The 21,748-nt window shown below is 42.3% G+C and overlaps 1 protein-coding gene across 6 annotated transcripts; it reads right to left on the reverse strand.

Moving 5' to 3' along the window:
- Window positions 1-875: 875 nt before the first annotated feature.
- LOC100914890 (glycine-rich cell wall structural protein 1.8-like) lies at window positions 876-21,289 on the reverse strand. Of its 6 annotated transcripts, XM_031945640.1 has the most exons (31): window positions 20,997-21,289; window positions 20,731-20,790; window positions 18,588-18,644; window positions 17,815-17,847; window positions 15,911-15,961; window positions 15,187-15,240; window positions 14,983-15,015; window positions 14,620-14,673; window positions 13,709-13,741; window positions 13,399-13,452; window positions 13,157-13,183; window positions 12,709-12,762; window positions 11,719-11,751; window positions 10,196-10,228; window positions 10,009-10,062; window positions 9,048-9,137; window positions 8,241-8,270; window positions 7,972-8,016; window positions 7,769-7,822; window positions 6,950-6,979; window positions 6,822-6,851; window positions 6,619-6,672; window positions 5,812-5,841; window positions 5,681-5,710; window positions 5,444-5,494; window positions 5,292-5,336; window positions 4,881-4,931; window positions 3,658-3,792; window positions 1,742-1,786; window positions 1,325-1,378; window positions 876-1,128 (listed from the first exon to the last, which is right to left on the reverse strand). In XM_031945640.1, the coding sequence occupies exons 1-31, from the start codon at window positions 21,061-21,063 to the stop codon at window positions 1,103-1,105; spliced, it is 1,497 nt and encodes a 498-aa protein (XP_031801500.1). In that variant the 5' UTR covers window positions 21,064-21,289; the 3' UTR covers window positions 876-1,102. The 6 variants fall into 6 exon arrangements, with proteins under 6 accessions (XP_031801500.1, XP_031801502.1, XP_031801501.1 ...); XM_031945642.1 differs by lacking the exon at window positions 15,911-15,961; XM_031945641.1 differs by lacking the exon at window positions 5,812-5,841.
- Window positions 21,290-21,748: the final 459 nt, after the last annotated feature.

Raw genomic sequence — 21,748 nt, forward strand, 5'->3', positions numbered from 1 at the left:
AGACCCTTTCTGTGTGATCCTGGGCAAGTCAGTTACTCCTGATTGCCTCAGGGTTTCATCTGTGAGATGAGGTGGAGAAGGAAAGGACATTCCGATATCTTTGACAAGAAAACGCTATAGACAATATTGGTGTGGTGTGGTCCACAGGGGTCACAAACAGGACTGAACAACAACAAGGAAACTTAGAGCTTATCTAGCCCAGCGTCCTCATTGTACAAATTAGGAATTTGTCCTAAAGAAAAGGGAATTTATCTTATCAGGAGAATGTGAGCCCCTTGAGTTCTATTTGGGTGACTGTTTTTCATTTTGTCTTTGGACTCGCTGGACTGCATAGGTGCAGCACCTAACTAGATGTTTGAAGTGAAATAAAGTGACCTTCCTACTCTCAAGAAGTTGCCAACGGGGATAAAACTTACTGTGGGGTTAAGTTCCTCATGGTTATGAAATGAGAAAGTATAATGGTAAATGAGATAATGAACAGAGGGCGATGAAATATTATAAGAAAGATGGGGGTTTCAAGGAAGGATTCTTGAAGGAAGTCATCTAATTGTGTTATCAAAAAGGGTCCTCAATTTAAAGTTAGAAGACCACATTCTCCTTCTGCCATTTACTGTCTGGGTGACGATGGGGAAGGTGTCTGAATTTGTTTCCTCGTCTGTAAAATGAAAATGTAAAGATGATTTCTAAGGCTACTTCCAGAGGTATACCCCAAGGGCTGTTTGGGTTCAAAAGAAGTCAAGGCTAATTCTCATTGTTGGGATGTGGGAAGTCACCTAAGTAGATGCATAGGTATTTGTATGAAAGAGAATTGAGCTATTCCAATAACCTGCTGCCATTCAGTCCCCATATCAACATATTGGACACCAGAGTCAAACTTGTGATTTGAAACCTTTTATTAACAGGCCCAGGATCTCTTCCTCTCTACCTCAAAGCACCATTAAGACCAATGAAAGACTCTCCTAGGGCAGAGGGGAAAGTTCCCTCCCAATGAGCCTGTTGTTGTTTTTTCCAAAAAGCCTGATAGCACTAAGATGGCCAGATCTTAGGCTCCCAGCTCCCCTGAAGTCTTCACATGGGGGATGTTGGGGATGTCCCTTTAGGCTCAACATTTCCCTGGAGGACAACGACCTGCAAAAGTGGAGAAACACTGAGGTAGCGTTAGGCCTTAACCTAGCAATATACAATCCCACAGGATGAATGATGGAATTCCAGGTAAGATATGTGAGGGGAGCTCCACAGCTCCTTTATACAATGATTGGCCTGGTTCTGGTCAGTGGTGCTAAAGGTTAGAGAAAGGAACCTTTTATCCCTGAAGAAGTCTTACCTCTATAACCATTTCCCAAGAAGCCATTGAAGTTGTGCTTCACATCTGGTCCACCTAAGTTGGAGGCAGACAACCTCTAGTCAAGAGAAAATCTCCACAGATTTCTTTCCTTTGTCCAAATACCCTTATTTTCTAAATTCTCACAATTTAAGGATCCTAGAAGAGGATATGGGCCCTGAGAACTCTCCTTACAAGGAGTCAGCAGGTAGCCACCGAATGAGCAGCATCAGTTGTCCCTTAGCCTTTGTGGACCTTAGAGTCCAATCTCTTCTTTGTAGAGAGTGGGGAAGTGAGACTCACAGTCTCTCACAAATAACTTGTGCAGGGTTACATATCCTGATAATTAGCAAAATTAGCAAAGCATCTTTTCTGATACCCAGTTCAATGTTGTCTCTAAAACAAGGTCTCCTCACTTACCATAAGTCCCAGGAACTGGCTCTGGTCTTAATTGACCATAGAGACCTGAAAGGCAGGAAAAAAACAAAAAAAGAGAGGAAGATGGCAGGGAGCACATGCTATATGGGGGAAAAGGGCACCATCTTGCATTCATTCTGGCATTCTTTCAGGAATTTGCTGCCTAGTTGGGGAGATGAGATGGGCACACAAAAGGCCCCACATACAAGCATTAAGTAATGTGGAATAGATAGTAAGTAGCCTAGGAGGCAGCTAGGTATTAAGTACATCGGACAGAGTACTGAACTGGGAATTGGGAAGTCCAGAGTACAAATTCCGTCTCAGCCACTTATATAACTCTAAGTCATTTAACTTATCAGCCTCAGTTTCCTCATCTAATCAATAAAGTAAAACCTACTTCATAGGGTTGTTGTGAAGGTAACTGTAGGGAGAAATTTATGTGGGCTGAGGTGTGATTGGAGAAAGTATAGCTTGAGCTGAGACTTGCAGTGTTTAGAGAGGGAATTGGAGAAGAAATTTCAAGTAAGAAAGATGATGTTAGCTTAGCACATATTACTAATATTATTACCATTAATATTATTATTCACATTAGCACACTTAATAAATGCTTGTTAACTGGCTGATTGACAAAGGCAGTAATTGATATATTTGGGAGCCATGAGAAGATCAGCAAGAAACTCAGATATTCTGAGCTGGGTTACCCAATAGTATGATCCTCTTTATCTGGTATTTGGAGAATCCAAGATCCAGATCTCAGAAGCCAAAATGGACTTGCTGAAGGAGAATCAGTGGTACAAAGGTACCCAAGTGTCCTGTTGTACACAATGATAGGGTAGGAGAGCTGGAAGGAACCAGATCCTCTTGTCCAAATCCCCTTATTTAACTGGATTATTTAACAGACCTAAAGAAGTGATGTGACTGGGTCATACAGTAGAAAAGTGACAGAGCTGAAACTTGAATCCAGAAGTTCTATTTTTAATATCAGAAGTCCAGTGTTAACTACTATATATACCACAATGCTTCCTAAAGTCCAATATCATTGTCTCCCTCTAGTGGGAGATAGTTAAAGAGCTAGAGAAGAGCCAATTGATGAGTTTAGATGGGAAGCTTTGGGTTTGGATCCATTCATCCAACAGGGAACCCAGAAAGCATAGAATATTCCCTCCAAATAGGACCTTGAAAATCATCAGTTCCTAGACTGGAGAGAGAAAACGAGCTGAGATGTAGGAAGTTGAGGTTGATAGTATGTAGAGTACTAATTGAAGAGGATACAGTCTATCTTTATTCCCCATGGCTAGACACAAGGCTCTTGCTAGCCCTATCATCATAGGAGACAGAGACAAACAGAAAGGAGGACAAGATGTCACCCCTGAGGGAGGGATCTTTTGTCTTTGATTTCCTCACATCTCCAGAGGATGGGGAATGGGTTCATCCCTGGGCCAGCAGAGCCACTTAGCTGAACATTGAATGAGATCTGCAGAAGATGGGAAATACAGAATTTAAGAGGTAATCCCCAGGGACATAATCTGGTAACCCTATTTTCTAGCCTCTGTTCCTCTCCAGGAATCAGGCATTTAAGTTTTTATGCTAAGCAATTAACAAATATGGGCCCAATGGGAAAAGGGTCACTAGATTGTAAACTCCTTGAGCACAGGTACTGCTGGTTGCCTCTTTTAGCACACTACCTGGCACATAGCTAGCACTTAATGTTTATTGACCGGCTCTGCCACCTACTATCTGTGAAATCTAGACTAGACCCCTTAAACTTTCTGGACCTCGATTTTCCTATGTATATAGTGAGAGAGTTAAATTAGAAGGCATCAGAAGTCCTTGATAGTTCTAAATCTATAATCTTGTAAAACACACACACACACACAATCTGCAATCTTTCCCAGAATCCAGCCAAATATGTATGTTACCTGGTGGGCTTTCATCTGCAGGGTAGGAGCCTGTGCCTACTCCATTTCCAAAGTCATGTTTAGCAGTCTTGGCCCCAGTCTCTGAACCTCCAGAGAGAAAGGGGACCCCCTGAGCACCAAAGGAGCTGGCCCCACCTGTGAGAGAAGAGAAGGGCTCAGTGAACCCTGCCTAAGATCCCCACTTCCTGCTGCAGCCAGGAATCCCTGCTGTATTACAGTGGAAATAGCACTGAAAAGCAGTCAGGAGACCTGGATTCTTTTCTTAAAGTGCTGTTTGATCTTGCAAATTGCTCTCCCTTCTAGGACTCCCTTTTTTCTTCTGGCTGTTTGCTGGGAATCCAAGCAATTCAGTTGCCTGAAGAGAACTGGTAGGACTGTCCCCTTCTGTGAGCAAGATACCAAATACAAGGGGCCCCTGAGCCCAAAGTCAAGACTCAGAGCTGTACAAGAAGCTTAGGACAGCTCCCCCTGAATTCCAGAAGCAGAGTTTGACTTTTAAAAATCACAAATTAGAAAAAGAAAACGAGCAAGAAACAGAAAAGAATCTTAACTATAGAAAACTACTATGATGGCAGGGAAGACCAAAACACCAACTCAGAGGACGACAAACTCCCACGGAGAAATATCAAAGGGTAATATGAATTGGTCTCAAGTCTAAAGAGACTTTTGGAAGGAGCTCATAAAAAATTTTAAAAGGCAAATAAGAGAAATGGAAGAAAAATTGGGAAAAGAAATGCGAGGTATGCAAGAGAAAGTCAACAGCTTGGAAAAGGAAAACAATTCCTGAAAAGATACCATTGATCAAATGCAAAAAACAAAAACAAATTCCACTGAAGAAATCAATTCCTTAAAAAACACAGTGGGTCAAATGCAAAACAAACAAAAGAATCCACTGAAGAAAATCAACACTTTGAAAAGTATAATTAATCAAATGGAAAAAGAGATACAAAAGCTAACTGAAGAAAAGTATACATTAAAAACTGGAACCAGGCAAATGGAAGTCTATGACTCTATGAGACATCAAGAATCAGTCAAACTAAAATGAATGAAAAAATAGAAAATTTCCTCATGCTACAGGACTATTTCTAGATCCAAATCCAATAAGATAATGGATCTGAAAGAGCTTCATTAAAGTGTTATACAAAGAAGTGCATCTCTCAGGCACCACCAACTTCTTCACCTTATCTTGCTAGGAGCTGCCTCACTGGGCCTTTGTCTCTTACCATTTTCATATAGGGAAGGTTTAGGGTATCCAGGCCCCCCAGCTCCATATCCTGTAAGAAAATGGTATTAACTTCTTCTACATCATTACCTTGGAAATCTTTTACTTTTGCTTATTCCTACCCTTATTGTCCCCTAGGAAATATGTGCCCCATCTGGCACTAACTAGCCCAATTCTTCAGAGAATATCTTCTCCCCTTTTATATTACTCCCAAGTTCCTCTATTACACTCTCACTCTTTTTTTTTAAAATAGTATTTTATTTTTCCAAATACATGCAAAGATATCTTTCAGTATTAACCTTTGCAAAATCTTGTGTTTCAATTTTTTCTCCCTTTTCCTTCCTCCCTCCCCAAGACAGCAAGCAATCCATTATTGGTTAAATAAAAATTCTCATTCTTATTCAAGAATTACCATTGCTATAGCCATTAGCTGCATAACTTCCAGCCCCAGGGAACCCTAAAGAGGAAAAAGGAAGATCAGTCTAGGGGGCAGGAGAGAAGTTAGGGAAAGTGTTCTAGAGTTCAGTGCCCAAATTACTCCAACTCCTCTCCCCCTTTCCTCACCTGTTTGCTGGACCTCAGGAAAAGTTCCAGCTCCTAGTCCATTGCTATAAACTGTGGGAAGAAAAATTTAAAAGGAGATGGAGTTGTTACTTATACATGTATATAATTCATTCCTTCTGGAGAGAGGGAGATAGGAAGATATGGTAGAAATAAAGAGAAAGATCAGAAGAGAGTGAGACAACAGAGAGAAAACAGTAGATAGAAACAGATCAAAGAGAGATGCTAAGAGAACCTTACTTGCTTTTCGAGGCTTCACACCACCTGGGCCTGGAAGAGAGAGAGAGAGGATAATTCAGGACTCATAATTTTAAACTCTTCAATCCCTTTGGGAATCCATTCCTTAATCTGCACCCCTAATTCCTCCTCACCTCCTCCAAAACCATTTAGGGTCCCAAACCCTGCAAGGAGAGAACAGGTTAGATAATTAACAGGCATTTGTTAAGCACATACTATGTGCTAGGCTCTGGAGATATAAACACAAAGAATAAAATAATCCCTCCTCTCAAAGATCTTATATTCTCTCTGAAGATACATGCACATGTATAGATATATTCAGGATAAATGTAAGAGAATTAGGAAGGGGAGGCACTAGCAGTTGAAGGGGAAAGATCAGAAAATATCAGAGAAATAAATGTCTTTGTGAAGGGATTCTGAGAAAAGGCCAAAGGAAAATGAAATTAGGTTTGCTTGGATGAAGTTGGGTTTGAGACTGAAGAAGGGACAGATGAGCCTGGAAGAATATGTAGTAAGCCCTGCAATATATCCCTTATCTTTTCCCTTACCTGTTTTTTTCTCATACAAAGAGATCCATAGATCTTAAGTTTACAAGGGAATTTAGGGATCACGTCATCTCCTCCCCCACTACCCTTCCACTCCACTTTACAATGAAGGAAGTAGAAAGAACGTGCCCTTGGTTATTATGCAACTAGTTAGTGGCAGAGCTGGTTCTAGAATTCTGGCCTGGGCCCTTTTTCTTGTGCTATAGCCACCTTTTAAATGTGAAGAAGTATTGGGATCCCTGCTCTGAACCCTGACCTGAGTTTTATTGAACTCCATCTTTCAGAGCTCTGAAGCTCCACCTAGTCCTATCCCCACCCCATCCCAGGACAATTCCTAGGTGGATTTACATATCTGGAATCTGGCCCTACCCTTTTTTACAGGTTTTCTGTCCTCACCTGGTTGTGGCCCAGTCTCTGGGAAAGCTCCTGCTCCAAATCCATTCCCATAACCTGAGAGGACAAATTTGTTGATGGGAGGGTGGGGAAGCCCTGGGATTCCAGGATCTCCCCACTCTACACCATTCTCTTCCTGGAGGGAACATAACCAAGCAATGGAGGAGTGGGGTAAACAACTGGAAAGCCAGTGAGAAAGGTCTTACCTGTGTTCTGTGATTTGACTCCTCCAAGACCTAGGAGGTGGGAGAAAAGAGATTGGAAAGAGAATGAATAGGACTTGGACTCTGGTCCCTCCCTAGAAGTTAGGCATCCCTTTTTCCCATTCCCTTACCTGTCCCATATCCATTCATGGCACCATAACCTGCAATGGAAAGAGTAAGGGAGTCAAGGACGGGTGACAGTATGAAGGGATGAATGGCGCTATTGAAAATGTGTGTATGAATGAAGACAAATGGATATCATTGCTGTGGTTTCATTGGGGTGAATGAATCCTTTTCATCTTCAATATAGTTTCTAAGCCCAGTCCCTACCCAAGCTTTCAACCAGCCTTCACTTAAAATCATCTTTTACTGGAAACCCAGAACTCATCAAAATAGTGACTTGACCAATCATCAGCTAGTAAGTGTTAAGTATCTGAAGCTGGATTGGAACTCAGCCCCTTCTGACTTCAGGATTGATACTTGGTCCACGTGCCATCTAGCTGCCTCTGTTTTCAGATTTTCTTTGGGCTCTGACACTATGTGTTTCAGTGTCTCTTTCAACTCTAACATTCTATATTATAAGGTCATTTTCATGAGGCTAATAGAGAAAGAACAAAAAAGAACCAACTCAAATCAGTTCCTTTTTTTTCCAGTCCTAGCCCAACTTCCCTTCTAAATTTCAAGAATATCACTTTGAAAATTTCAGTTTTCCCTATGAAAGTTTGTTCTTTCCCAAATCCAAATTTGTGGTCCTCTTCTTTCTAATCCCAGGGTTCTTCTAGCCTTCCCATCATCATCAACAACAACCAAAACAACAACAAAAGATTAAGAGAAATAATGTTATATAGGAAGAAAATTAGTATTGACTCCTTTCCTCCTCCACTCTGGATCCATGGTCTGTCCCAAGTACTTTTCCTCAGTGTAGGCTTTTGGTCGCCATTTCCCCTCACCTGGCTGAATCCTGGCCCCTGGGAAGGATCCAGCTCCAAGTATATTTCTGAGTCCTGAGGGGAGACAATTTGGTGAGGTTAGGACATGCAAAAGTCATCTCTTGATGAAGAATGGGGAATTCCAGGAGAGAAAAGAGGAGGGGAGAGAAGGAAGGCAGGAGAGGCAAGTTGGGAGAAGCAGAAGTGGAGAAAGGAATCATTACCTGTTTTTTGAGTCTTCAATCCATTTTCAAGGCCTGGGGGAGAAACTAGGAAGAAAACCAAGGGACCCTGAGTGAGATCCAATTGTCTATCTAAGTAAAAGCTTAGAGCTGAAGGTATGCCTGCCATAAAAAGCTGCCTCTAGACCTCAATCATATCTTAGCCATAGTGTCCTTTCTTCACTTAAGCAATTTCCAGCCTTCTCTCAGGAAGCTGGCTGACTTCCCTTACCCACCATTATCCACCTTACCCCTTTCCTCTATGCCCTTACCTGGTCCATAGCCATTCTGAGTCCTGAATCCTGTAGGGGAAAATAAATTCAAACATGTTTGTAATTAGAAGAAAAGGGGATCCAAGGAGAAAAACAGACAGGAGCTAGAACAGGAATCATAGCTCATGAGAGAAGGAGTAGGAAAGGGAAGTAGAATCAGAAAACCTAAAACAGAATGTTATGTGGCTAATATAGAAATATGCTTTGTAGGACTTCATATGTATAATTGATACCACATTGCTTGTCTTCTCAAGGGGCAGGGGAGAGTTGAGAGGGAAAGAATTTGGAAATTTAAATTTAAAAAAAGAATGTTAAAAATTTTTACCTGTAATTGGAAAGAATTAAGTAAAATTTATTAATTTTTAAAGATGAAAATATCAGAGCAAGAAGTGTTCTTAGAACATAGAATGATACACCTGGAAGTGAACTTAAACCAAATACATCCACATGTCAGAGCTGGAAAGAATATAGAACACAGAATACTGATCACAAAAATATGTCAGAGGTAGGAGGGGTTTTAGAATATATAAGATATGAAAGGTGCTTACAGAAGGGCTTTTTAAAGAGAAGAAAAGCTGGGAAAAGGGAAGTGACTTGTCCAAAACCACAAAACAAGTTAGGGATAAGATCACAATTTCAATCTCCAGGCTCCTAGCCCAGTTACCTGAGAAGTGTGCCTTAGGGAATGAGAGAGATTAAGGTATGTGGTTATAAGGAAAGCTATAGATATAGATGATGATGTAAAATTTATGGCAGGGAAAGAACATGATTCTTCCCTACTCCTCCACTCCCAGATTCCACACCCACCTCCTTTCTCTGAGGGACTCCCTGTTGCAGGCCCTACTCCATTGGGAGGCCTAGGAGGAAGAGCTGGAATGGAGCCCCCATTACAGGGACCTGGAGGAGAAGGGGAAAAAAAAAAAAAAAAAATAGGAGCAAAGTTAGCTCCTAGTCCTATAACCATCCCAGTTTCAGCTCTGGAACCTGGAAGCAAGAAATCTTGCTTCCTAAGTCCAAATTCTTTTATCCCATGCTATCACATCCTAATCAAAATCAGATGGTATATTCCTTAATAAATTGCTTTCTCAAGGCATGATATCTTTGCCCATGAGTTTTGGATTTTTCCTTTTTTCTTCATGGATAATGAAAAGAAGTTAAGAACTAAAAGAAGTTAGACAATATCATTTGGTGAATGATATTCTGTCTAATGCCATCTAGATCTGAGCTAGGATTAAGATCAAGATAAAGGTTGGAACTAGAATGGAAATCAGCACCAGAAATAGAGCTAAATTTGCCATAGAGGTTGAGATCTAAGTTGGGGTTGACATCAGTTAGAATCAAGACTGGTATCCAGTTGGATCACAATTGAGAGTGGACCGTCGAGATAAAGTGGGATTAAAGTTGGAGTTAAAATTGCTTAGGTGAGACAGAGAGTTTCTGGAGGCCTCCAGGATTAGACAAAGGAGCTGCATTGTACTGAGGGTTAGGATTCAGAGCCCTAAACTATCATTATGTCCCCTTCTTCCTTGTCTCACTTTCAGGACTACAGATTTTAGACCTTGCTCCTTTAGTTACCCTTGCAGAAGATGTAGGAAAATGTGTCTGGTAGGACCCAGGGAAGACATTAACTTGCTCATGCCCACTTCTTACCATCATCTAGAGCTAAGCTTCGGAGTCCCAAACACTACTCTCTTCTGCTGTGTTTAGGGCATGGTATTTGGGGTTCCTAGCCCCATCTTCCCTCTTCCTAGAACTCAGATTTCCATACCTGGCTGAGCTCTGGCTTCTGGGAATGCCCCAGCTTCTAGACCATTTCCATTTCCTGAAGAGACAGATTTGGACAGTTAAGTTGAGGAGGAAACACCAGAGGGTGGAGGGTGTGGATAGGTGCATACAGAGATAAAGACACACACACACACACACACACACAGACTGCCAAAACTGGGAAGTCTCACCTGCGTTCTGAATTTTGGTCCCTGCTCCAAAGCCTGGAGGAAAGACAGATACAAGGAAGAGGTGAGGGTGATTCATCTGGCAGACAACTCAGTCATCTTTTCTTCTTCCTCAGTTCAACACACCACATCCTAGAATTCCCTTACTCCCCCTAAGCCATCTCTCCTGCCTGGGCCCAACCAGTACAAGGCCCATACAGAAGACAAAAGGAGGGGAAAGAAGAGAAAGAGACACACTGGTTCTGGAGCAAAGAGATTGTGGAGAAGTGCCCTGGAGCAAGAAGCATTTGGAGTGGGTTATGAGGTGTTTGAAGAGATTCTACAAGACCTAACTTTGAGCTCCAAGGAGCTTTATCTTATCTAAACCTGAGTTCTCCCTCAGACCTAGAACAGTGCTCCAAATATAGGGGAAGCTTAATAAATATCTGTTGAATGATTAAATAAATAAAGGTTCTGAGATGGGAAGAAATAGGGAGAAGGGCTTTGGAGAACAGAGGGACTTGAGGAGATCGACTATGGGGGAAAAAGTTTGAGAAGGAAAAAGAAACCAGAAGTAAAGATAAACGGAGACAGAGAGAAAACCTAGGGAGAGACAGAATAGAGCTTCCTGAATATCCCTTCACTTTCCATGCACAGGGTTACCACTCTGATAGACTATTGCAGCCTAATTCACTCTATGTCCAACCTCTTCTCCCTAACCCATCCTCCACAGTTTAAACTGTTTAACAAGAACAGACTTGACCATGACACTTCCCCACTCAACAAACTCTAGAGGCTCCTTATTTCTATATTCAAATTCAAGCTCCTGTTTGGCATTTAAATCCCTTTAGAACTTGAGGCTAAACTACCCTTCTTAGACTTGCTATCTATTACTTCCTTTACAAACCCTTCATTCCATCCAAACTGACCTTCTAGTTGTATCCTACAGAAGATATTGCATCTTTCATTTTCATTTCATCTCTGTCATCTCCCTATTTTTCTGTCTCTATTTCTTTTTTTCTCATCTCCTTTTCTGCCCCTTCTCTCATTTCTCTCTTATCTCTCTTTTCTTTCTCATTTCTCTTGTCTCTCATCTCTTTCATTTCCTTTTCTTTTCTCTCTCTCATCTCATTTTTCCTCACCTCTTTCTTTCTTTCTTATTTCTCTTTCATCTGTCATCTCTTTCTTCCTCTCAGTCTCTTATCGCTCTCATCTCCTTTTCTGTCCCTTCTCTCCTTTCTCTTACTATCTCTCATTTCTCTTATTGTCTCTCATCTCTCTTCTTTCTCTGTCTCTATCCTTTTCGCCCTCTCTCTGTAATATTGCTCCCCTAAGAGAATATAAGCTCCATTGGGGAAGGAACTTTCACTTTTGTCTTTTTGTCCCCAGAACTTAGTCCAATATCAGGAACAAAGTAAGTAATTAATAAATGCTTGATTGATTAATAGAAGCATCAGAAGGAGTCACAAAAAGGTTATAGGAGGCAGAGAAGAAAAGGAGAGATATAGAAAAGGAGATACCAGATTTGGAGAGAAAGTTCTTTTTACCTGCTTTCTGAGGCTTGGCCCCTGCTCCAAATCCTGAAGACACATCAGAGAGAGAAGGAATGGGAGTCAACCCCAGTTCTTGATTCTCAAATCTTTCCCTCACTCCCACCAATAGCATTCCCCCTTAGTTCTTTCCCCACATTCTCCCTGCCTTCTCCAAACACAAAGTCTCAGCCCTTTTTCTCTCTCATTTAAATTTGTGATATCATATCACTCTCCTTTCATTCTGACAAACCAATCCTACTGGAACCCAGTTGTCTTACTCCCACCTCCATCCAGGTCTCTAACCTATTTGGATCCTAGCCATTCTGACTTCTTCAATGGGAAGAAGGGAATAAAGCCAGGTTGCAGCTGAGGCAGGCTGAAAAGGGACCTGAAGGTCTGATGGTCAATATTTCACCTGGGTCTAGAGACCCAGATTGGAGTAGGGGAAGGGAATTGGAAAGTGGATAGAGTTTGGGTCAAGAACTGAGAAATAGGCCTCTGTTAGTGCTAGATGAGATTAAGGGTTAGGATTAACCTGTAGAGTAAAAACTTCTTTATATAAGGACTTTTTCATTTTGTCTTTGTATCATCAGTACCTAGTACTTTTTTGGTACTTAATAAATACATGAAGAAATGAAAGCAAATACAAATAGTGATATTAATTCATTTTTATGGAGCTTCCCTTCCCTTTTCATTGAAGCAATTGGAATTAACTTGCCCAGGGTGACCCAGCTAGTAACTTTCTGAGGTCATATTTGAACTCAGAGTCCTCCCAACTCTAGGGCCAGTAATCTTTCTACTGCATCACATAGTTAATCCAGCCCTTTCCTTCTTAAGCCCAAGTTTCCTATCATCCAGTTCTGCTTTCTGTATTTCTCATCCTCTTGCTCAGTCTCCATTCTCACCACAAGCAACTTGCCTACAAATCATCACGGTTTGTCTGTTCCCCCTTATATCCCATTGGTTTCTGAGAAACCTGACAACCCAGTCCCTAGTTCATATCACCTGGCTGGGCTTCAGGTCCTGGAAAGCCCCCATGTCCTAGCCCATTCCCATATCCTGGAGAGATAGAGAAAAGGATCAGAATGGGACCCTTGAGAACAGGGAGATTGGAATCTACAATTCCCGGTGTGGGAACTGGACTCTTTGGGGGAGTTGTTAGGGACAGGGAGGGGGAAGGAGCTATATAACATATATCCCAGCCCTACTTCTACCTCCTGAAATAAACCAGGTCTTATCATCATAGGAGGTCTGTGGAGCCAACTTTTCAAATATATCCCAAAAGAAAGCACAAGGAAAAAATTTCGGACTACAGTATAGGAGCTGGGGCTTGGGGGCTGGGTGGAAGGGAGGGAAAAGAGGAAACATGGTGATGGGGTAAGAAAGAGATAGCAGTGGAAATAGGGAGAGACCAAAGTTAGAAAGACAGATATGGAAGACTGAGAATTCTTACCTGCTTTCTGAGGCTTCATTCCCCCTCCTAGCCCAGGGAATTAAGGAAAAAGAAAAGACAAGGAAGTTGAAAAGGGACTGACATTGCTCCTTCTTCCTTCTTGGTACTCAGGATGGGTCATTTCCCAATCCTTCTCCTCTCCACCTGAACCCACCAATCTCACCCCCAATCCCTAAATTTTCCCCACCAATCTCCTACTACTCCCTGGTGACTCAGTTATTACAACCCTCAGCTCCCCTTACCTGGCTGAGCTCCAACTCCAGGGAAGATCCCATTTCCCAGCCCATTTCCATATCCTGGAGAGACAAGTTGATAGGAAAGAAAGTAGTGGGATTTAGGGAAAGAAATAAATCCAGGGAGAGACAAATGGAGAAAGGAAGGCAAGAGAAAAACAGAAAAAGGAAGAAAAAGACAAAGTGATACAGAGAGAATCAGGAATAAAGGACAAATTCAGGAGAGAGACTATGGGCCTGGGATTTGCTGAGATGGAGGAAACAGAGGGAGATAACTGAAGGAGATAGAGACAAAGAGAGATCATGGGAGAGGTCTCACCTGGTTTCTGAGGCTTGGTTCCAGCTCCAAGGCCTGAGGAGAAAGGTTGGTAAAACTAAGAGGTAAAGCTGCCTGTAACAGTCTCTAAACCTCTGCCAGAAACCTAAGCATCTGTCCTCCAGCTCCATCCTACTCCTCTCTCTGTTTCATAGTCATTCTGAATTTCATACCTTATAGAAAGAGGGAGAAGTAGGAAGGGGAAAGATAGCAGGGGTTCACATTGATGTTAGAATGAGTTTGAGACATATTAGATCTAAGATTACATCTAAGGTATTAGATCTAGATTATTATTGAGACATACTGATCTAAGAGTGAGTCCAGAGCTTCTCTATCCCAAGGAGGCTCTGAAGCCCCAGCCTAAGTGAGAAGCCAGGGGAAGATACAGAGAATGCCAGACTACCCATGGTGGGGGGGATCCACTTAAATCCACTGCCCCATACCTCCTGGAGCCCCTAGCAGACTCCTTGGTGCAGCATCTCTGTCTGGGAAGAGTCCTGGTCTGGAAGCTAGCTGACTTGGCTCTGACCCTGAATCCTGAGTCAACTGCTTCCCAGTTGTGTGACCTCAGAAAGGCCTTCTCTGGGCCTCAACATCTCCAAATGTTCAGCGACTGTGAGTCACATATGTATTATGGGATTCCTAAGTTTAGACCCTGCTCCAGAAGGAATCCTGAGGACAATGATAAGAGACCCAGAAATGAAAGAGTAAGAGTGGAAAGTACAGAGCTCAGGTCCAACTAAGAATAAACTTCCCTCATTAAATACCAGTTTTTATGCCTCATCCTTTCTAGCTCTGCTCTCCAGATTCTCCACAGTACAAACAACCTACTTTGAGCCCTAATCTTGTCACCTCCTCCTAGCATCCTTCAAAAAACTTAAGCAATTCCAGGCCCCAGACCCATGTTTTCTCACCTGGCTGGGCTCCAGCTCCTGGGAAAGCCCCATTACCCAATCCATTTCTATATGCTGGGGAGACAGAAGGAAGAGGTTGAGTTATGGGACTTAAGAGAGATTTCAAACTAGAGGTTGGTTGTGGGTAGAGCCAAAAGTGCACGGGGATGGAACATGGAACCCCAGGAGAGGGATGGACTAAGAGCTATCCCCCAGAGCCCAGTTGGTTTGACTAAACCCAGCATGGAGAGGTTAGGGAAGAGGGTCAGAGCAGGCAAATGTTGGGATAGTGGGATTATCCTGTGCAAAAATAGACAGAAAGGGACAGATAAGATTAGTCAAAGGGGGAAAAAAAAAAAAAACAGAAAAAGGAGATAGGCTTACCTGCTTTTTGAGGTTTCATCCCCCCACCAAGACCTGTGAAAAGACGAAGAAGCTGAGAAATGGTCTATGGCTTTTCCCCATCTTTTCCAAGAACTCAGGATCCAGTCCCAAACCCCTGGACCATCCTTCTGGAACCCAGCAGATATCTTCCATTTCTCATCCCTAACTGAAAACCCAGGCATCCCAGCTCTTACTCCCTCACACCTGGCTGGGCTCCAGCTCCAGGGAAGATTCCTGCTCCAAGTCCATTCCTGTATCCTAGAAAAACAACATTGTTTAAAGATTGCATTACTGAGGAGAGAGGAAATACTAAAATAGAGGGGGAGCCACTGAAGAGATAGAAGCAGGAGAGACAGAAGAAATATAAAGTAAAAAGGTTCTCACAATTGCCTTTGGAGTTTTCAATCGAACCCTGACCTATCCCCTCCACGCAGGACCACCAGGAAAGACAGGAGAGGCAGAGATGAAGAAAGTAAGCATTTCAACCCTACTCCCACACCCCTGGAAAGCAAGCATTTATCTCTCCTCCAGCAGCACCCTCCAGACATGCATTATGCTCTCTCTCTACCCCTCCAGGCCCTTCTTACATTCTCCATAACCATTCTGAGCTCCAGGCCCTGCATGGGGAGGGGGGTCAAATGACATCAGGCTGGGAATGGGACCATGGGGCAAAATTTGAGGAAGGGTGAGGTCAGAAAGGCCTGAGGATGAGCGCTAGAAGCAGGGCTGGTGATGAAAAGATGGATGGAGAATTTGGAGACTAAGAGATGGGCCTTTTCTTTTTGGAGGTGAAACAGGGGGTGTTGGCTGTTCCATTTGACCTTTGGGCTCCCCCATAACAAGGACACGCACAGATACACAAACACACATCTACACAAACATATGGACTACAGAGAAACTCACAAACATAGAACAGACTCACACTCACCAGCTTTTGTTTCAGGGCCCTGGGGTCCAGCCCCTGCTCCATTGGGAGCCCCTGAACAAGAGATGAGATCCAGTCCTGTCTTGAGGGGACTTGGGAGGAGAACTACCCTAAGAGCTCTTCTCTCTCCAAGAAACCACCAGAATCCTTGTCCTCGCCCCCTTCGAATCTCTCCCTGCCCTCCACTGTGTTTCTCCACTAAAGGCAAAGTATTCTTTTATTTTTCTTTTCTCAGCCTGGTATTCTTTTGGGGTGGGAACATGCAAAGTCCTTAGGGAGGGGGTAAGTTTGATGGAGAAGGCTGGGGATTAGTTATGGGCCTTGGAGTCTAGAAATCAGACTGGCCTGAAAAGGGATTACAGAAACATTTAACAAATGCTTACTGCGTAAAAGTCCTTGTAGTAGGCAATGGGCATACAAATACGAAAGTAAACTAATAACAACTGACACTTTTCATTTTGCAAGGTATTTTGCCAGCTCTCTCATCTGATCCTCACAACCAGCCCTATATGGTTGGTGCCACAGGCATGATTATTCTATTTACAGAAAAGTAAACTGAGATTTATAGGGGCTCAATGATTTATCCATGTTTACCCATAGCAACTGTTTGAAGCAGAAAAGTTTTTGATTACAGAAATGACATGAACAAAATTGTATAGAAGAATTATTCAGACGTGTGTCTAAGTCAGGAGTAAATGGATGGGAGGTGGGGAGGTATCGTTGAATCAACAATACCAGGGTCATAGAATCAGAGATTCAAAAAGTATAAGAATCGAAAGGAAGCTTAGGGATCACCTAAACTATAGAATGGAAGTGATTTACCCAGGAGCATAAAAGTGGCAGCGTCAGGATTAGAACCTGAGTCCCTGACTGACTTTCAGACTACTGTACCATAGTTGGATCCATTGATATTGGAAGGGAAAGGTTTGTGTGTGTGTGTGTGTGTGTGCTGGGGAGCGTGCTGGGGGGAAGAGAAGGGAAGTTTGCGTTGAGATAGAGAATAGATCTAGAAAACTTGTGTGTGTTTTCAACTCCAAGCTTCTGTTCCTCTGTCATCTCTCACTTCCTCATACCAAACCTGTTTATCTTTCAAGGTCCATCCCGAGCTCCACCTCTTATTCATTCATTCAATATTGAGTGCCTACTATATATAGATGAGATTCTTTTTCCAGGAAGCTTTCTTTTTTTTCCTTCTTTCTTTCCTTCCTTCCTTCCTTCTTTCCTTCCTTCCTTCCTTCCTTCCTTCCTTCCTTTCTTTCTTTCTTTCTTCCATCCTTTCTTCCTTCTTTCCTTCTTTTCTTTCTTCCTTTTTTCCTTCCCCTCCCCACTTCGTATTATTCTCTGGATAAATCATCTGGTACTAACTATACACTGTCTAGAGTCCTATCTTTTCAAATGAAGTCATCTCCTCAACCCAGAAGGAAGGGCCCCTTCGTCCTCTTTCCTCAACCCTTTCAACATCCAATAGTAGTAGGGCCAAGCAGATAATAGGTATCAAGTGTAACCTGGGCTGGGCATGTTTTGAACATACACAATTTGCCTATTATGGATTGCATTCTACTACACAGTGGATTTCACTCTCCACAAACTGGGTGTGCTCAAAACATAGCCTAAGCTATACAAATAAAAGCCTCTGTTGATCCACTAAGTCCACTAGTGTAAGGAAATTACTGGGGGCAGGGGTCTATGTAAAGGAAATGTGACATAGTAGATCAGAGGGAATCGGGGCTGGCACTTTCTCACAACTCATCTCCAATACCAATCTTCCTGCTGTTTCTAACATCCTCCACCAGGACTTTAATGCTTCTCTCTGAACCCAGGCACCCAACATTTCTTCCCTCTGAAATGATTCCCCTTCCCCCTTCTTTGAATCCTTCTCTTCATTTCTTTCCTACACATTGCCTTACCTGTTCCATAGCCATTCGACAATGTGCCATAACCTATAGAAAGAGAGGATCAAGATTAGTGTGGTTAGAAAAAGTTCTGGAAGTGGGGAAAACAGGAATTAGGATTCCCTAGGGTTGAAAATTATCTGATAAAGAGATTGAGCTAGAGAGAAGGTTGGGATTGCTGGGCCTTAAGTATGTACCAATAGGAACAAGGTTAGAATTCTGTCTCTGCTTCTTGATGGCTGATGTAGGGCTTCTTAAACTTTTTCCATTCACCCAAGAAATTTTTATGTGACCCCAAGGATATATATGATGCATAAAATAGATGTACAAATCAAATATTTGTTGATAATAAATCATAAAGAAATTTATTTTAAAATAATTCTTTGATATAAACATAATTTTCCATTTAATAAAGATGAAAGCAAATTTGCATATTATTGAGATGAATGTGCTTGTTTATTTTTTCATAAAGAATTCAATCTTGGCAGAATATTTGATACTTTTTACTATTGCCAAATTTTTTGAGATTTCCACATTCAGTTATGTGACCTCATGTGGGATTGAGACCCACAGTTTAAGAGGTTTGGGCTATTGAACATGGGGGAATATGAAGTTCTCAAGCATTTTATGGGAGAGGATGGAGGGGGTAGCAATTCTGGTTTTGAGCCATTTAGGAAACCTTTCTCCTGAAAACCTAGGGTCACCCATCCACATGAATAGAAGAGAAAATGGCCTTGTGGACTCAAAGGTTTCACTGTTCTAAGTCTTTTCCCCTTGACTCTTCTTACCTGCCTTTCCTGGTGGGATCCCAGCCCCAGCTCCAGGCCCTGCTCCTGGGGGAATCCCTGGGGACAAAAACTTTGTCAATTTTGCAGTGAGAAAGAAAAAAGACTCCTTGTTCCCCTTGTTAGCATCCTGGGGACCTATATGTTACTGCCTTCCAGGGTCTGTCTTTCCTTGGGGTCTTATTCTGCCCTTCTAGTCAGCAGTATTTCAAGTTCTTTCTGTAGCTTTCCAAGGAGAGGAGAGATGTTAGGATAACTGGACTGAGAACTAAGTCCGAGTTGGCTGAGTCTATCCCCAAAATTGTGATCTTTAGTCAATTTCTTTTCTCCTCACCTCCATTTCAGTTTCTCCATTTGTCAAATGGGGATGATAATCAGCATGGTATATTAGGCAGCACTGGCTCTGAATCTGGGTTCACATTTTATCTGACAAATTCTTCTTGAATAACTTTGGGTCCCTTCCAGCTCTATGACCATATGAATCCTTGTCTTGCCTTTTTTTTCCCTTACAATTGTATTATGATAAGATAATGGGTGGAAACACAAATGATATCCCAAATTTTCCTCTAAATCTTCTGTAATTTCCCAGATTATTCCGGGGTTCCCCATGGCTTCCCAAAACAAAACCCTTCATTCCAGTTAGCTTTCTCTGCTTCATCTTTGCTCATAAAAATTGCCTTGTCTGGATAGTCCTCCATTATCTTCTTTGTCTAGTCTTTTGCTACCCATTTTTGGAGACCTCAGATCATATTTCCATCTCCAGGAAGCTTCCAACCAGTCCAATTCAAGAAGCATTTATTAAGTTTTAGCACATGCAAAAAGCAAATGATGCTAGGTTTAGGGATGTGAAAGCAAAATGAAAAATAATCTCTATCCTCAAATTGTTTTCTATCTTAGTCCACATTAAGCTCCTTAATGAACTCCCTAAGTAGTTACAATCTGTAGCAAGCCATAATTATGATCTGTCTAGTATTATTTTTTTAATTATTTAGCATATGAATCTTGTTTCCCCAAGGAGATTGTAAATGCTTCAAGGAAAAACCAGAGTTCTTCTATTCTAATTTCTTATCTCCTCTCTTTCTTCCCACTACTCCATGTGTCCACAAAAAACAAGTAATGAGGGTCCACACACCCCAAGGAGTCAGGATGGATTTCAGAGGGTCTGTGACCTTGTTTTTCAAATATTTTGATAAGTTTGTTTCAATATAATAGCTTTCCTTTGTAATCCTCTGTAAAATTTGTAATTTTATTTTCTGTTTAAAAAAATATCCTGAGGTATCCATAAGTTTCACCAAACTGTCAAAGAGGTCTAGGGGCAAAAAAAAAAAAAAGAGATTGAGAACCCCCAGTCTAAATGAACCCCAAGGCTGATGGTCTCCCTAAGACCTATCCCTTCCAGCTCTAATTCTAACCAATTATTCAAACATTTGTTAAGACAATTGTTAAAACAATTTGTTAATATTTGCAAGACACTGCTAACATTCTATGTTCTAAGATTCCCTTTAGTTTTAAGTGTGCTCTGTTTCATAGGTCATGTCTAATGGATAGGAAGGTCCCAGGGGAAAAAAAAAAATGAAAGATACAAGTCCTCTGTCCCCTACTCATCTTTTGGAGAGCTCCTCACTAGCTTCCCTGAACTGCACACCTAGAGACATTTCTAGGAGGTGAGAGCTATCCGAAGATGAGGGGTGGGGGATAGAAGAAGCAGGTAGTGAAAGACTTTATGATGTAATAAAAAGGGACTTGCAAAAGAAGAAGAAACATGAGTTTGAATCCCATCTCTGACATTTGCTACCTGTGTGATGTAACCTCTCAGAGGGTCAGTTTCTTCATCATAAAGTGAGGATATAACTCCTGTAGTGCTTCAAAGAGTTGTTAGAAAGCTCAAATGAGCTAGCAACAGGAAAACCTTAACAAGTACTATAGGGAATATCCCAAATATCTGAGCTAAAACTTTTGTTAGCTATTCTCATTAATTAAGGGCAATTCTGCTTTTACTTCCACATAAATAGGGACTGGGTTTTTCTGTTTATCTAATAAGGGGAAAGAATGGTCTACCCTAAAAAAATAAAGGGCCTGATCCTCAACTCCCCCCAAATCACTATCATCCAGTTCCCTGCAAGTAAATGCTGGGTGAGTCACTCACCTTTCATATGAGTTGAGGAAAAAAACCATCCCATGATGCCGTTCCCCTGAGGGGCCAACCCTGGAGGAGAAAGGAATCTGATGATTCAAGAAAGAAGGACAGCTGAGGCTGCTCAGATGAAAAGAAAGCTAATTCGTGCAACCTTTTGCCTTCTAGGCTAAGGCCCAGGCAGATGACCTTTCTGCTTAAGCCTTCCTTTCTGGGATTCCCATTTCCCTCCCAAGACCCCAGTAGCCTTCTGCTCAGGCCCAGGCCCATTCCCTCACCGCCTTGCTGGCTTCCCTGGATCAGACAGAGCAGGAGCATCGAGGTGGGGAAGACCCAGGAGTCCATGATGCTGACAGGAGATTGAAAGGGGCATGGAGGATCTTGGCCCTTTAAATACTTTTTTGTGGGCTGTGTCCACACAAAGTCACATCCTCAAATCCCTCGACCTTTTTCTGGCTCAGATCGCCTCCCCCTCCCCTTTCCCTTTGGCTTTGGATGTCATTAAACAGTGTTTCTCCCCATGGAAGCTACCACAACCTCTCCCTTCTCTACACACAATCCTGCTGCACAGTTCCACTCCTGAACTAAGACATACTGGCTGCAAGCCCTGACCTGCCCCTAATCTATCAAGGATGTTGACAGGTGGGACAGCCCCTCTCTCCCCCAAGGCTTCATTCCCCCCTGTCAGCCCTGGCCTTGGGCTCCAGTTCTTACTGGCTAGGAACCAGGAGAGCTCAAATGTCCATTCCTCCACCCCCCACCCCAGCATCAAGAAAAGAGCTGGAGGGGAGCTGCAGAGTTGTACAAACTCAGCTGGGACCTGGCTCTGGCCTGAAGACAGACTCCAGAGGGCTGAGTAGGGGGTAGCACAGGGGATGCTAGAGAGCTCCACAGAAAGACAAACAAAAGAGCTTCAGATCGAAACTGTGACAGAATGAGACAGAAACAAAATACAGACAGACTTACTAACAACAAGCTAGAGACAAAGTGTCACATGGGAAACATTGATACAAAGATAAAAAGTGTTCAG

This window comes from Sarcophilus harrisii, chromosome 1 (assembly GCF_902635505.1).
Source record: "Sarcophilus harrisii chromosome 1, mSarHar1.11, whole genome shotgun sequence".
In the NCBI taxonomy this organism is placed as follows: Eukaryota; Metazoa; Chordata; class Mammalia; order Dasyuromorphia; family Dasyuridae; genus Sarcophilus; species Sarcophilus harrisii.